Raw genomic sequence first — 14,462 nt, 5'->3', positions numbered from 1 at the left:
AAAGAGAACGTTAAGAGTAAGAAAGGAATTCTTATTCTCATTGTCAAGTACTTTTTTTGCCAAAATGGTTACAGAGATACAGAATACGCTATCAGAGAATGCCATTGAAGTTTTTTTTATTCATTCATGGGATGTGGGCATCGCTGGCTAGGACAGCGTTTATTGCCCATCCCTAATTGCCCTTGAGAAGGTGGTGGTGAGCTGCCTTCTTGAACCGCTGCAGTCCATGTGGGGTAGGTACACCCACAGTGCTGTTAGGAAGGGAGTTCCAGTTGACAGTGAGAAAGAACTTGCATTAGAATAGTGTCTTTCACAACTTCAAAACACTTTACAGCCAATGAAGTACTTTTGAAGTGTAGTCACTGTTGTAATGTTGGTAACACGAAGGCCAGTTTGCGCACAGCAAGCTCCCACAAGCAGCGATGAGATAATGACCAGATCATCTGCTTCAAAATAGTTCCATGGGATCTTTTACATCAACCTGAGAGAGCAAAACAGGGCATCGGTTTAACATCTCATCCAAAAGGCAACACCTCTGACAGTGCAGCACTCCCTCAGTCTGCACTGGTGAGTCAGCCTAGATTTTGTGCTCGTCTCTACAGTGGGATCTGACCTTTTGATACGAAGCCAGAAGTGCTACCCACCAAACCATGGCTGGCAGCATAACAAGAGACAATCGGAAGCAGTTCTGGAGAGGGAAGGAAGTGGAGAATAAAGTGACTGGGGCACATTTTGCAAAAAATATTCCAATTTGTGGAGACTAACCCTTGGCTTGTGACCTAAGCATTCCTTGTGTCCCTGTTAGCCAGCGTTCCCTGTAGATGTGATTGAATCAATATCCTTTCTTTCAATTTTGATTGCAGTGAACACCAACTGGATTCATGCAAAAGGAGCGATGGAACTGGTGCAGTTTACATGTTGATTTTTTTTTGTCATTTTTCTTTCTCAATGACTGATGCCAATAAATCATTGCCAGCTGTCAAAAGGTGTTATTTGTGTGAATCGATCATTGTTCTTCAAAATTGAATCGCGCCATGGGAAGACAATCTGACAGACAATTTGGACAAGGTGCTACACCACCTGCTTAATTGCTGCAAAATTAATTGGCTGCTGAAGCAATCAAAAGGTTTCGTCAGAATTTCAAGCTTGGGCCATATGGATAATTTACACCAATTAGTTGAAGCAAGGAGTGTTAATTCTTCTGGCGGATTCGGGAGCTCTTCATTATGTCCCAGCGGCAGTATTTTAAATGGCCTATCCAAGGATGTCATCTCCAAAGAGGTTCATTTGTACACTGTAATATTAAAGCAGGGTGTAGTGGTTATGTTTCTGGCCCAGCAATCTAGAGGCCTAGACTAATAATCCATGTGGGTGTGAGTTCAAATCCCACTGTTTCTTTTTCCAAAAAAAAATCTAAAAAGGTACCACCTCGGAAGGATGTGAATGTCCTTGAGTGGGTACAGAGGAGATTTAACAGAATGGTTCCAGGGATGAAGGATTTTAGCAACAATGCATCGTCGCATCTCCTCACCTGCCAGCATTCCAAAGACACCATTCCCTCTGCGACACCCTGATCCGCTCCTCAATCACCCCCAGTACCCCCTCCCTTTCCTACAGCACTTTTCTATGCAAGCACAGGTCATGCAACACCTGCCCTTTTACCTCGCTACTGTCCAAGGCCCCAAACACTCCTTTCAAGTGAAACAGCAATTTACTTGTATTCCTTTCAATTTACTATACCGCATTCGCTGCTCTACATTGGGAGACTAAATGCAGACTGGGGATCGCTTTGTGGAACTCCTCCGTTCAGTCCATAAGCGCGGCCCCGAGCTTCCTGTCGCCTATCAATTCAATTCTCTACCTTGCTCCCACTCTGACCTTTCTGTCCTCAGCTTCTACAGCGTTCCAATGAAGCTCAATGCAAGCTCGAGGAACAGCACCTCATCATTCGCCTAGGGACTTTACAGCCTTCAGGACTCAACATTAGGTTCAACAATTTTAGACCATAACCTCTGCCCCATTTTGTTTCGTGTTTTCTTGCTGGTTCGTTTTTTTCTCTCTTGTTTCCTTCTTTGCATTGAGACAGCTGCTATTCTGTCATTCACACCTCATCTACACACATCTTTTGTTTCTTCACTTGTCCCATTACCTTTGGCTTCGTACCATGAAAACTTTGTCATTTAATCTCTCCTATCCTCCACCCGATCGCAGACTTTCCCTTCTGTTCTTCTTCTCACCCTTCCCCCCTTTTACTTGCTCAAAACCTATTACATTTCTAACTTTTCTCAGAGCTGAAACATTAACTGTTTCTCTCTCCACAGATGCTGCCAGACCTGACGAGTATTTCTATCATTTTCTGTTTTAATTTAGCGACAGGGTTAGGTTGGAGAAGCTGGGGTTTGTTCTCCTTGGAGCAAAGGAGGCTGAGGGGGGATCTAACAGAGGTGTACAAAATTATAACAGGTTTAGATAAGATAGACAAAGAAAAGCTGATTCCATTACCTGATGGTCTGAAGACAAGGGGACACAGATTTAAGGTTTTGGACAAGAGATGCAGGGGGAATGGGATTGACTGGATTGCTCTAGAGAGAGCCGGCACGGATTCGATGGGCCGAATGGGCCTCCTTCCGTGCAATATTGACTATGACTCCATAAATTAATAAAAGCTGCTTTCAGTAAAAGTGACTATTGAGCTATTGGATTGTCGTAAATTCCTTCCCTCCTTACCCATTTGGCCTATTTGTGACTCCAGTCACGCACTAACATGGTTAATGGCAAGAACCAATTAATCTGGGAGGCCCTGTTCATGAATGACCCTGTTCTCTGGATAGTCCCATCGCTCACAAGCTGTCTGACTTCCTCTCTGCCCGTTATGCGTTGTCTTTATTCTGAGTTTCTCCAATGCTGGGAGTCATTTTGAAGAAATATCCAGAGATAATGTGGGCTATATTCTGTTTATTCTCATCTGGGCAGCTAAGCGGGGTCTCCCATTCTGAAGAATTGGCTTCAAATTAGCCATCTGTATTCTAGTCCCTTAAGAGATCACTTTCAATTTGAATCAGAGTGATCTTTGTTAAGTTAAATCTCCTGACGTTCATACTTTTCCCTCAAAAGAAATTGCAAGGCTATGGGGAAAGTGGGATTAATTGGATAGCTCTTTCACTAAATTGATTCCAGAGATGAGGGGTTTGGCTTATGAAGAGAGATTGAGCAGTTTAGACCTTTACTCTCTAGAGTTTAGAAGAATGAGAGGAGATCTAATTGAGGTATATAAGATGATTAAGAGGATTGACGGGGTAGACATAGAGAGGATGTGTCCTCTTGTGGGGCAATCTGGAATGAGAGGTCGTAGTTTTAGGATAAGGGGTAGCAGATTTATAACAGAGATGAGGAGAAGTTACTTCTCTCAAAGGGTCATGAGTCTGTGGAATTCACTACCCCAGAGTGCAGTGGATGCTGGGACATTGGGTAAATTTAAGGAGGAGATAGACAGATTTTGAATTAGAAATGGGTTGAAGGGTTATGGAGAACGGGCAGGAAAGTGGAGTTGAGGCCGAAATGAGATCAGTCATGATCGTATTGAATGGCGGAGCAGGCTCGAGGGGCTGAATTGCCTACTCCTGCTCCTAGTTCTTATGTTCTTTCAAATAGCCGACACAGACACAATGGGCAAAATGGCCTCCTTCTGCGCTGTCTGATTCTTAGAGCCCATGCAAACAGAACACAACAAGCACAAGTTTAATACATCCAGATTATTAACTGCAAATTGTCTTACTGATGCCCCATTCATCTTACTCGCTGGCAAATCACCACGAGTGTGCACATGATGGGGTACGTGACTCCAGAGGCACTTTGTGATGTGATTTCACTTGACGCCCACCTCCAGCTGGGCAAGTTACCATCGACTGCCATATTTCTTCTGGCTGCACACAACGTATTACAGACCAACAAAGCCAAAACAGTGGTGGAGGAACTTTCGGCAGTGTCACGACTGTAGCTTGGAAGCAGCTAGGGATCCTGAATCATATCTCAGTCCACCAGATAGGTTTGGTCCAAGAAGATCTTCTCTTCTGTTTGGTTTCTTCATTCCAGAATGGCAACCCTACTGTCGTCTCATCATTGCCTCTGTCTTAAATGAGTTAAATGTCCTGACCTCTGGCACCTGTCTTGGAAGCTCTTTCCAAGCTATTGATCATCCTCAAATGATCCTCTGCCCAAACCTCCCCTTCACAACCTTGGACCTGTGTCCTCTTGTCCTGTTGCCTTGGTAGGTCTGAAAGTATCCTTTCTACATCCTGATTAGCATCTGTAATATTCTAGAAGGTTCCCTCAGTGACTCCTCCTTTCCAAGCTGAAGGACTCTAGCTTATTCAGTCCTTCTTCAAAGCCCTGCTGCGTAAATGGGATGAAGAAAAAGCAATACATATTTCAGAACCCCCTCACGTAGTTTTGCAATATAATTGGGTATTAGTGACTGTTGCCCTCATACCTGTCAATTCTCTTTTATTTCAAGTGATACATCATTATTCATGGTGAGAAAACATCACAGGCTTGTGTGTGTGCCTTGTGGCGAAACTAATTGATTGTTAAGTATACTACTGTCCTTTCATCAGCAAAAGTTACCGACGCCTTTGATTGGCTGTTCCTGACCTTCCGCTAATGGATATCCTTGACAACAAGCTGAGTCAGTAGCACCACCTGCTGGGATCTTGGCGAATGCACATTTGAAAATTATCACCTTTCCCACTAAAGCTGTCCTGATGATAATATATTTAGATCTGTTTGTAAGTTCTGATCTCTACTGCATGTCGACATTGACGTTTTGGGTAATGTTGTGCTTTGTGGTTTGGAAACCTCTGCTACTTGGCACTAAAGAACCTTTCTTGCTGGCATTTAGATGAACATTCAGTCGTTTCATTGTGCTTCCAGTGGGCTCTTGGATGCTGGGAAAGAATTCGCCTTGTACTTGGTGCAGGGAGAAATTTTCACTGTTTATTTTGGGATGTTTTACAGTGTTAAAGGCACTGCATCAATGTCAGTCACAGCGGAAGATGTTCCACAATGTTTTGGGGCTGTGGTTCACCCCAGTTGTATCACAGGGCAGATTAAAGCATCAACTTCACATGTAGGCCATCGTACATACAAGGGGGCTGACTCATGGAGGGAATGCTAAGTTAAAATCATTGGGTAACATTCTGGTTGGGAAAAGAAAGAGCCAACAAGTCGAAACACGCCTATGATTAAAGATCCACGCACATTGATCTTGTAGGAGTGATTTTACTGAAATATTACTCCAGTCCTGTTGTGTATACAACACACACAGACACCACAGAACACCACAGATAGGGTTGCCAACTCTGCTTGGATGTACTCCTGGAGGTTTCATCACATGACCCTCTTGCTCCAATCACCCCCTGGCCAGTCAAACAGCTGTTTTTCCATCTCCAATATTATTAAAACCATGAACAAAGGTGTTCTAAGCAAATAAGTACAAAACACTGAATTTTAGAAGGTGCTCTCAGGGAATAGAGTCATAGAGTTATACAGCATAAAAACAGGGCCCTTCGGCCCATCATGTCCGTGCGGGCCATCAAGCACCTAACTATTCTAATCCCATTTTCCAGCACTTGGCCCGTAGCCTTGTATGCTATGGTGTTTCAAGTGCTCATCTAAATAGTTCTTAAATGTTGTGAGGGTTCCTGCCTCAACCACCTTTTCAGGCAGTGCATTCCAGATTCCAACCATCCTCTGGGTGAAAAAATGTTTCCTCAAATCCCCTCTAAACCTCCTGCCCCTGACCTTAAATCTATGCCCCCTGGTTATTGACCCCTCCGCTAAGGGAAAAAGTTTCTTCCTATCTATCCTATCAATTTTGTACACCTCAATCATGTGCCCCCTCAGCCTTCTCTGCTCTAAGGAAAACAACCCCAGCCTTTTCAGTCTCTCCTCATAGCTGAAATGCTCCAGCCCAGGCAACAGTGAATCTCCTCTGCACCCTCTCCAGGGCAATCACATCCTTAATATTGCATTATTATTCTTTTATTATGCATTTTTGGAATGTGAACATCGCTGGCAAGACTGACATTTATTGCCCAAATCTACTTGCCCTCAGGATTTCCATTCATGACTTCAAGTTTATGACTGCAGATCTTCTCCCCACCAGCCTGATATTGCATAATGGGCATAAAACAGGAATGTGGGTCCACTGAGAGCGGGGGAGGGGGGGAGCGGGGGGTGGGGGCGGGTGGGTGCTCACTCACTCAAAAGGAATCTAACGTTTTGCTTTGCCTCCAGGATGCCTCAGAACTGTTGTTAGGGTTACTCGAGGTCATCCAAACCTCCACTGCCCATGTCTTAATTCACACCAAGTCCCATTCATCTATCACCCCTGTACTCACTGACCTACATTGGCTCCTGGTCAAGCAACATCTTGATTTTAAAATGCTCATCCTTGTTTTCAAATCCCTCCATGGCCTCGCTCCTCCCCATCTCTGTAATCTCCTCCAGCACCACAACCCTCCGAGATGTCCGTGCTCCTCTAATTCTGGCCTCCTGTGCACCGCTCCACCATTGGTGGCTGCGCCTTCAGTTGCCTCGGCCCCAAGCTCCAGAATATATTATTCATTCTCGGGATGTGGACGTCACTGGCAAGGCTGGCATTTATTGCCCATCCCTAGGTGCCCCGAGAGGGTGATAGCAGTCCTTCTTCTAGAACCACTGCAGTCCTTCTTTGCACCAAACTGTGATGGTGGAATCTGAACTCACGTTCTCTGGCCCAGTAACATAGCCACTACTTTACCATACCCACCACAAAATAATGTTATGTCCAGCAGAGCTGCTTGTGTTTTACAAAGCACAGACATGCGATTTATGGTCACAAGCTATATGTTTAAATGCAGGAAGCTGTATCTATGATATTAACTATGGGAGTCAGCCAAGCAGACTTAACCCCCCGCCCCCCTCCTCTTCTTTCACACACGACGATATTTTGGACAGTCACGTCATAGGAGCTCACAGCTGCTGGACTACGGAGTGTAACCTCTTGTTGGAGGTGACATAAATTGAAATTTGTGGAGGCTTTAAAAATACGAAATTCAAATATATTGTCTTAAAATTCCAGTTGTGTTGCCTCATGGGGCCGCAGTGCACACTCTCCACAAGAATAAAATGAAACGTCATCCCAACTGCTGGACTTGAAATGCTGAATTATACGCTGCGGTGCTATCTTGGAGGAACAGAATTGTACAGCATAGAAGCAGGCCATTCAGCCCATTGTGCCTGTGCCGTCTCTTTGATTAGTCCCACTTCCCTCTTCTTTCCCAAAAGCATTGCGCATTTTTCTTAAATCTATATCCAATTGCCTTTTGAAAATTATTGATGAATCTGCTATCACCACCCTTTCAGGCAGTGCATTCCAGATCACAGCAAGTCACCAAGCTGAACAATTTCTCCTCGTCTCTCCTCTAATTCTTTTGAACTCAAAACCTATCCTGTTCTGAGGACTATTGTCTTTTAAGTTTAAGCATTCTCCAAGATCCCAGCAGGTGGTGCTACTGACTTGTTGTCAAGGACACGCTAACTGTGCTATATAAATGTATGTTGTTGTTGTACACATATTCTTGCTTGGGTCTGATTTGTCCTTGTGCATGAAGACATGAAGAACTAGCAGACCGACTTGGCTACATCTATCATGTGAGCCTTCTCTTTTCCGACATTCAATTGGCCGGAACCGAAACTTTAGGAATGTTTCTTAGCCAACAGCCAACTCTGTGGGAAGATCAGCAAGATCGATAATGGGAGAAATGACAACAACAACTTATATTTATATAGCGTCTTTAAAGGAAGAGAAAATCTGAAGGCGTGTCACAGGGGCGTTATAAAGCAAAATTAGACACCAAGCCATATGTGGCGATATTAGGGCAGTTGGCCAAAAGCTTAGTCAAAGAGGTAGGTTTTAGGAACACCTGAAATGAGGAATGGTAGAGAGGTAGAGGGGATTAGAGCAGGAAATCCACAGCTTTGGGCCCAGGCAGCTGAAGGCACGGTAGCCAATGGTAAGTGATTAAAATCGAGAATGTTCAAGAGGCCAGAATTGGCAGAGTGCAGTGATGTAGATCAAGAGTCAGCAACTTTAACTACGTGAAGAGCAATTTTAAAAAATGTAGTCAAAAATGCAATGTGTAAAGTGCCAAACTCAAATAGCAACAATACTGAAAACTAGACAGAGACGCATTTCAAACACATTTTAAAGGTTTTCACAAAAAAGCTGTTAATTGAAATGATACCTTCTCACGCGTATCACCTTCTCAAGGGCAATTAGCGAATGGGCAAAAAATCCTAGCCTAGCCAGCGACGCCCACATCCCATAAATGAATAAAATGACAGGGATGACGCCATGTTTGTGGAACCTTGCTGTGCTTAAATTGGCTGCCACATTTACCTACTAAGCACCAGTGACCGCACTTGACAATATCATTGGCCGTGAACGGTCTAATTATTCCGCCAGCTACCCCCTCCCCAGCAATGCATGTTTAAGGTATTAACTAGATTGTTTATTCCAATTGAGGAACAGGTGAGACTGGCAGTGACATGTCACAATAATCCCAAAACGAATAGATGACGTCATCCATTACTGGTTGATGACATCATTCTCCAGGACCAGTAACGTCATAAAGGGAAGTGACGTGTGTTTTTTCGCGAGAGGCGGAAAGACCAAGATGGCGCCGATGGGGTTGAAAGCGGTCGTCGGGGAAAGTAAGTTTCTTTTCGTTGGCGTTTATCCTCCTTTTCCCCTTATTCAGGAAATTAGAAGTTCGAATATTTTCTTCCAGCTCTGGAGATAAAGTGCAAAGAATTAAAAAATGACATCGACCCTTCGAGCTTCTTTCGGGACACCGGGTTGTTTGCGGGCCGATGCTGACTTGGGAGGCGGCAAGGTCCCACCCCCCTCCTCTCCTCGCTGCTGATTGGTTCGCCAGCCTGCAACGCCCTCCACCGCCCTCTCATGATTGGCTGCCGGCGCTGCCGGTCAAGCATAGTGCTCGCTTTCCTGTTACTTGTTGAAGGTTGGGACTGGCTGCAGGAAATAAGCAGTGGGCTTTAAAAATAAGCTGCAGGGTGTGGCGTGTGGAGCTGGAATTCTGTAGTTTTAAATATAACACGAATTGAGGCTTAAGAATTTTTTTAATTAAAAAAAGAGGAAGGTGGTGGAGCTATTCTACAGTAGTTCCTGATAAATTATTTGATTACTCATCTGTCAAAGCTTTTGACCCAACGTCACTCAAGAAGTTTCCTGTTTTGCGGAACTTGTGAAATGCAACAAAGTTTTTTTTGAATAGTACTCTGGCTCACAAGGAGGCATTGGTCTTTTTGGATAGGGGTGGGGTGCCTCAGTGGAAGAATAAGGGAGTCCTCTCGATGTAAACCTGTAAGAACAACACCCAAAGTGTGTGTGGCTCTTTGGTTTCTCTAGCTGTACGCAGCTGACAGAGCCAAAGGATTCTGTTTTTGTGGGTTGGCATTTTTGTGGGGGCTGAAACAAGTTTCGTCAAGAAAAAATTCTCTATACTAATAAAGCTTAACCATTTAAAAGATAAATGGTAAAGAGAATGTGGAATGTGCTACCAAATGGACTAGTTGAGATGACAATCACAGAATTATACAGTGCAGATGGAGGCCATTCGGCCCATCATGTCTGCACTGGCTCCCTGACAGCAATTTACTCAGTTCCATTCTCCCTTTAACACGTTCTTCCTTTTCAGGTAACGGTTTAATTCCCTTTGGAATGACAGGCATATATGCATTTAAGGGAAAGCTAGATAAACACACAAGGGAGCAAGGAATAGAAGGATTTGAAGGCTTTGGTGGAGTGAGTGGAGGCTCATGTGGAGCATAAACATCAGAATGGATTTTTTGGGCCGAATGGCCTGCTCCGATGCTGCAAATACAATGTAACGTTTTTCCTTTAATTTATTGCTGGGGCTGCTCGCCTTAGAGAAGCGAAGGTTTGGAGGGTATTTGATAGAAGTGTTCAAAATCATGGATCTAGACAGAGTAGGCAGAAGGGTCGAAAACTAGAGGACACCAATATAAAGCGTATGGCAAAAGAACCAATGGTGACATGAGGAAAAGCTTTTTTACGCAGACAGTGGTTGCGATCTGGGATAAGAATATCGGAGGCTGAGTTAGTCGCGGCTTTCAAAAGGGAATTGGATAATTATTTGAAGAGGAAAAATTTGCAGCACTATGGGGAAAGGGCAGGGGACTGGGAATAGCTGAGTTGCACTTGCAAAGGCCCAGCATGGACGTGATGGGCCAAATGGCCTCCTGTGCTATAACTATTCTATTTGTGTTTAATTAACCATGACTCTCATCCTGTGTGTTTCACATAAATCTAGGTGTATGTAAGTTGCATTTAGTCTTCAATTTAGAAAGGAGCTGATTTTTAATCATTTATATGAATGTGTGTCTTTATGTATAATAGCTACATAGGATGTGAATGTGCTTGCTTGAGATCTTAGATTTTTTTAAATGGATCAAATATCTATTCAAAAGGACATCTTGTTTAAAAAAAAAAGCCGGGAGACTGACAAGTGTAGTTTCGCCTAGTTGGGGCAACCAGATCTATGTTGGGAAAAGTGAACTGCTGTTCAGCATCTCAAAGGATCCAAATATCTGGGAAATGAAGTCAGTGGCAGTAAACTCAAGCATTCAAGGGTTAAACATCAATGAGCCCAACAACATATCCTCTATATTTATAAAGAAAGCATAATACTTTTGATGCAGCACAGTTTTAAACTAATAATGGAAGTTTTGTAATAGTATTAATTACACAAAAGCTGTAATACTTTCATGTGAAGTCTTTTGAAATGGTTTCCCGTAATCAATGTTGGTGACATTTTTTTGCTGTGTGGTTAAAATTAGTAGCACTTTAGGGCTTGAATTATTCTTGTGCCCTGTTTTGCTGTAAAAGTTGCTTGCTCATTACCCTGTCATTTTGACACCGTCTTTGACATGTCACCAGATCTGTTGTTTCATAGCATCGTTTGAGGTATTAGCAGTGGAGCAGCTTGGTACTCTCCTGACATTTGTATTTTGTTTGTGAATTGGTTGTTCCTTCGGATGTGTTCAAGTCCACAAGCTGACAATCAGGATGGCTTCAGATAAGTTTATTTGCGAGTAGATGCGAGTGGTAAAGCTACTGTAGTTAGTTGTAAACATGAGTCCTAAAATTGATGATGCTGTTCAGTTAGGATTAAGGGTTTTGCACTGCTATCTAGTTCTCAAACTCTGATTGTGAAGTTATCGACTTAGTTTTGAAGTTTTGTGGTCCAGTACAAGAACTTGTTTTTTTCCATGTGTAACTTTGACCACCAATATATTGCATGATCAGTGTGTGACATAAAATTTCTAGGCATGTGGCTATTTTTTAAACATCCTCTACATTTGCATTGCAATTGTGTGATTCCTATGACTTACAATCATCATAAACCCCTGGGAATCTAACCAGTTCCAAAGGGGAGCTGATGCCATTCAGATGCAGCAAAGAACATTGTTTTAACCAGAACATTTTGGTGGGAAATTCAGTAGTTCCATAAAGATGGAAAGAAGCTGTAAGCATGGGAAAGAGGAATAGAAGAAAGATTTACATTTATATCGCACCTTCTGGACATTCCAAAGCACTGTACAGGTGATACATTTGCTTACAAAATAAATGATTTAATTGTAAAGCAAGTCAAATTTTGAAGAATTATAGTGTATTCTTGGAATATATATCTTATGCATAAGAAATGACAAAAAAAAATTGATGTGCTTTCTACTGTGGCAATGGCGAGCTTCCTTTAGTTATTTTCCCCTGCCATTTGGAACTCCCTCCCCCAGGACCTTTGTTGACATGGCCTCCTTTTTGCTGCCTTCTAAAGTCGCCTTTCATCCTGCTGCTTGTCCGGGTTTTTTCCTCTTGAACCCCTCCCTGTTTTTCTTTTTCCTTTCTGCTTGGCGTGTAGTCTTTGTCTATCACCTTCTGTATTCTGAGGTTTGTCTCTACAAATTCCACTTTGGTATCTTTACCATTTTGATATAGTGATGTGTTCTAGGAAAAATTCCACTTAAACTAATGTGCTTTAATGTTTTGTGGTTTGGCTGTTGGTGTGTTGCTCAATTTCTCACTTCAGATTATTCCCATTGTTTTCACCAGTACCAGTGATAGACCTATCGCCACCAGTATTTCACTAATGTTCTCTGGAGCTCAGAGTTCCAGACATAGTCTTAGCAATGATCTACTTGATGTTTTATTGCAGTTCAAGTGGATGTTAAATTAACATTTCACCATCATTGCTAAAATCTTAGTGATAGCATTGATGTAAACTGCAGGAGAGCTAAGAAATGATATTTTCAGGAAGTTGAGAGGTGTTTTTACGTTAAAATTTTGTCACAAAATCTGTTTCCTATTTCGTCACTTCTGAGAACTGCGAGTGGCAAGCGAGTAAATTAAGTCCCTGAAACACATTTGTGAGATTCTTATAATTCTGGAAGTATTCCAATGCCATTCACCTGTGCAAGAAATTTTTTTCATTTATTTATTCATTTGGGGAATGTGGGCATCGCTGGCTAGGCCAGCATTTATTGCCCATCCCTAATTGCTTTTGAGAAGGTGGTGGTGAGCTGTCTTCTTGAACCACAGCAGTCCTTTGGGTGTAGATACACCAACAGTGTTGTTAGGAAGGGACTTCCAGGATTTTGACCCAGCGACAGTGAAAGAACGGTGATATAATTCCAAGTCAGGATGGTATGTGGCTTGGAGGGGAACTTGCAGGTGGTGGTGTTCCCATGCATCTGCTGCCCTTGTCCTTCTAGTTGGTAGAGGTTGCAGGTTTGGAAGGTGCTGTTGAAGGAGCCTTGGTGAGTTGCTGCAGTGCATCTTTTATATAGTGCACACTGCTGCCACTGTGTGTTGGTGGTGGAGGGAGTGAATGTTGGTGGTGGTGGATAGGGTGCCAATTGTGGACCTCTTTGTGCTGGATGATGTCAAGCTTCTTGAGTGTTGTTGGAGCTGCACCCATCCAGGCAAGTGGAGAGTATTCCGTCACATTCCTGGCTTGTGCCTTGTAGATGGTGGACAGGCATACTGGGGAGACAGGAGGTGAGTTACTCGCCACAGAATTCCCAGCCTCTGACCTGCTCTTGTAGCCACAGCATTTATGTGGCTGGTCCAGTTCAGTTTCTGCTCAATGATGACCCCCTGGATGTTGATAATGGGGGATTCAGTGATGGTAATGCCATTGAATGTCATGGGGAGATGGTTAGTATCTCTCTTGTTTGAGATGGTCATTGCTGGCACTTGTGTGGCATGAATGTTACTTGCCATGTATCAGCTCAAGCCTGGATGTTGTCCAGGTCTTACTACACATGGACATGGGCTGCTTCAATATCTGAGGAGTTGCAAATGGTGCTGAATATTGTGCAATCATCTGTGAACATTTTTTTAGATTAGAGATACAGCACTGAAACAGGCCCTTCGGCCCACCGAGTCTGTGCCGAACATCAACCACCCATTTATACTAATCCTACACTAATCCCATATTCCTACCAAACATCCCCACCTGTCCCTATATTTCCCTACCACCTACCTATACTAGTGACAATTTATAATGGCCAATTTACCTATCAACCTGCAAGTCTTTTGGCTTGTGGGAGGAAACCGGAGCACCCGGAGAAAACCCACGCAGACACAGGGAGAACTTGCAAACTCCACACAGGCAGTACCCGGAATCGAACCCGGGTCCCTGGAGCTGTGAGGCTGCGGTGCTAACCACTGTGCCGCCCAACATCCCCACTTCTGACCTTATGATGGGGGGTGCGGGGGGGGGGGGTGGAGGTCATGTATGAAACAGCTGAAGATGGTTCTTTCCTACGTGAGTTTTACAGTGAGAGAATTTGGAGTTTTAAGTAAATCAAGGGTGAAGGAAAGAAAGAGTTTGTTTATGTAGCTGACTGTTACAGGTTTGTTACTGATTATGGAAGAAATTTGAAGTGATTGAATTAAGAGAACTGCGCAATATTGAAGCATTGAGTGTGTGATTTTTTTTTTCCTCAAATGTTTTTATGTTGTCTGGATTTGGTTTGGCGTGTTTGTGAGTATTTGATTTTTGCAGGAAGTGTGGGATTAGCTTCATATCTCAAAAGTCTGACTGGCTCACATTCTATCAGAATTAACATCTCCTGGTCAAAGCAGACAATGAGTGCTTCTAGCAGTCAAAGTGGTATGCAAGCAACCTTCAAATATTGTGCTTATTTTGTTTTTTGGAAGACAATTCGGTCTCCAAGGGTATTGCAGGGTGGACTTGTGCTGCTTGCTCCAGTTCACGCATCTGAGTCAAATAACAGTGAAAAAGAAAATATCATAGAGTTCATCTCTAGTGCAAACATTTTCATCCAAAGTCACTGAAGAGAACTGTGAAGGT

The 14,462-nt window shown here is 43.2% G+C and overlaps 1 protein-coding gene across 1 annotated transcript in view; it reads left to right on the top strand.

Annotated features, from left to right (window-relative positions):
- The first annotated feature begins 8,667 nt into the window (after nt 1-8,667).
- The window catches only part of stxbp2 (syntaxin binding protein 2), a 59,462-nt gene continuing 53,667 nt past the window's right edge, over nt 8,668-14,462 (top strand). The window contains exon 1 of the mRNA XM_068021116.1: nt 8,668-8,754. Within this exon, the coding sequence (XP_067877217.1) occupies nt 8,718-8,754 (37 nt within the window). The 5' untranslated portion in view covers nt 8,668-8,717. The remainder of the gene's footprint in view (nt 8,755-14,462) is intronic.

The sequence above is a fragment of the Heterodontus francisci genome, chromosome 43 (genome assembly GCF_036365525.1).
Source record: "Heterodontus francisci isolate sHetFra1 chromosome 43, sHetFra1.hap1, whole genome shotgun sequence".
Taxonomy (NCBI): domain Eukaryota; kingdom Metazoa; phylum Chordata; class Chondrichthyes; order Heterodontiformes; family Heterodontidae; genus Heterodontus; species Heterodontus francisci.
The sequence above is the reverse complement of the archived record's forward strand: the minus strand, read 5'-3'. Positions and strand labels throughout refer to the sequence as shown.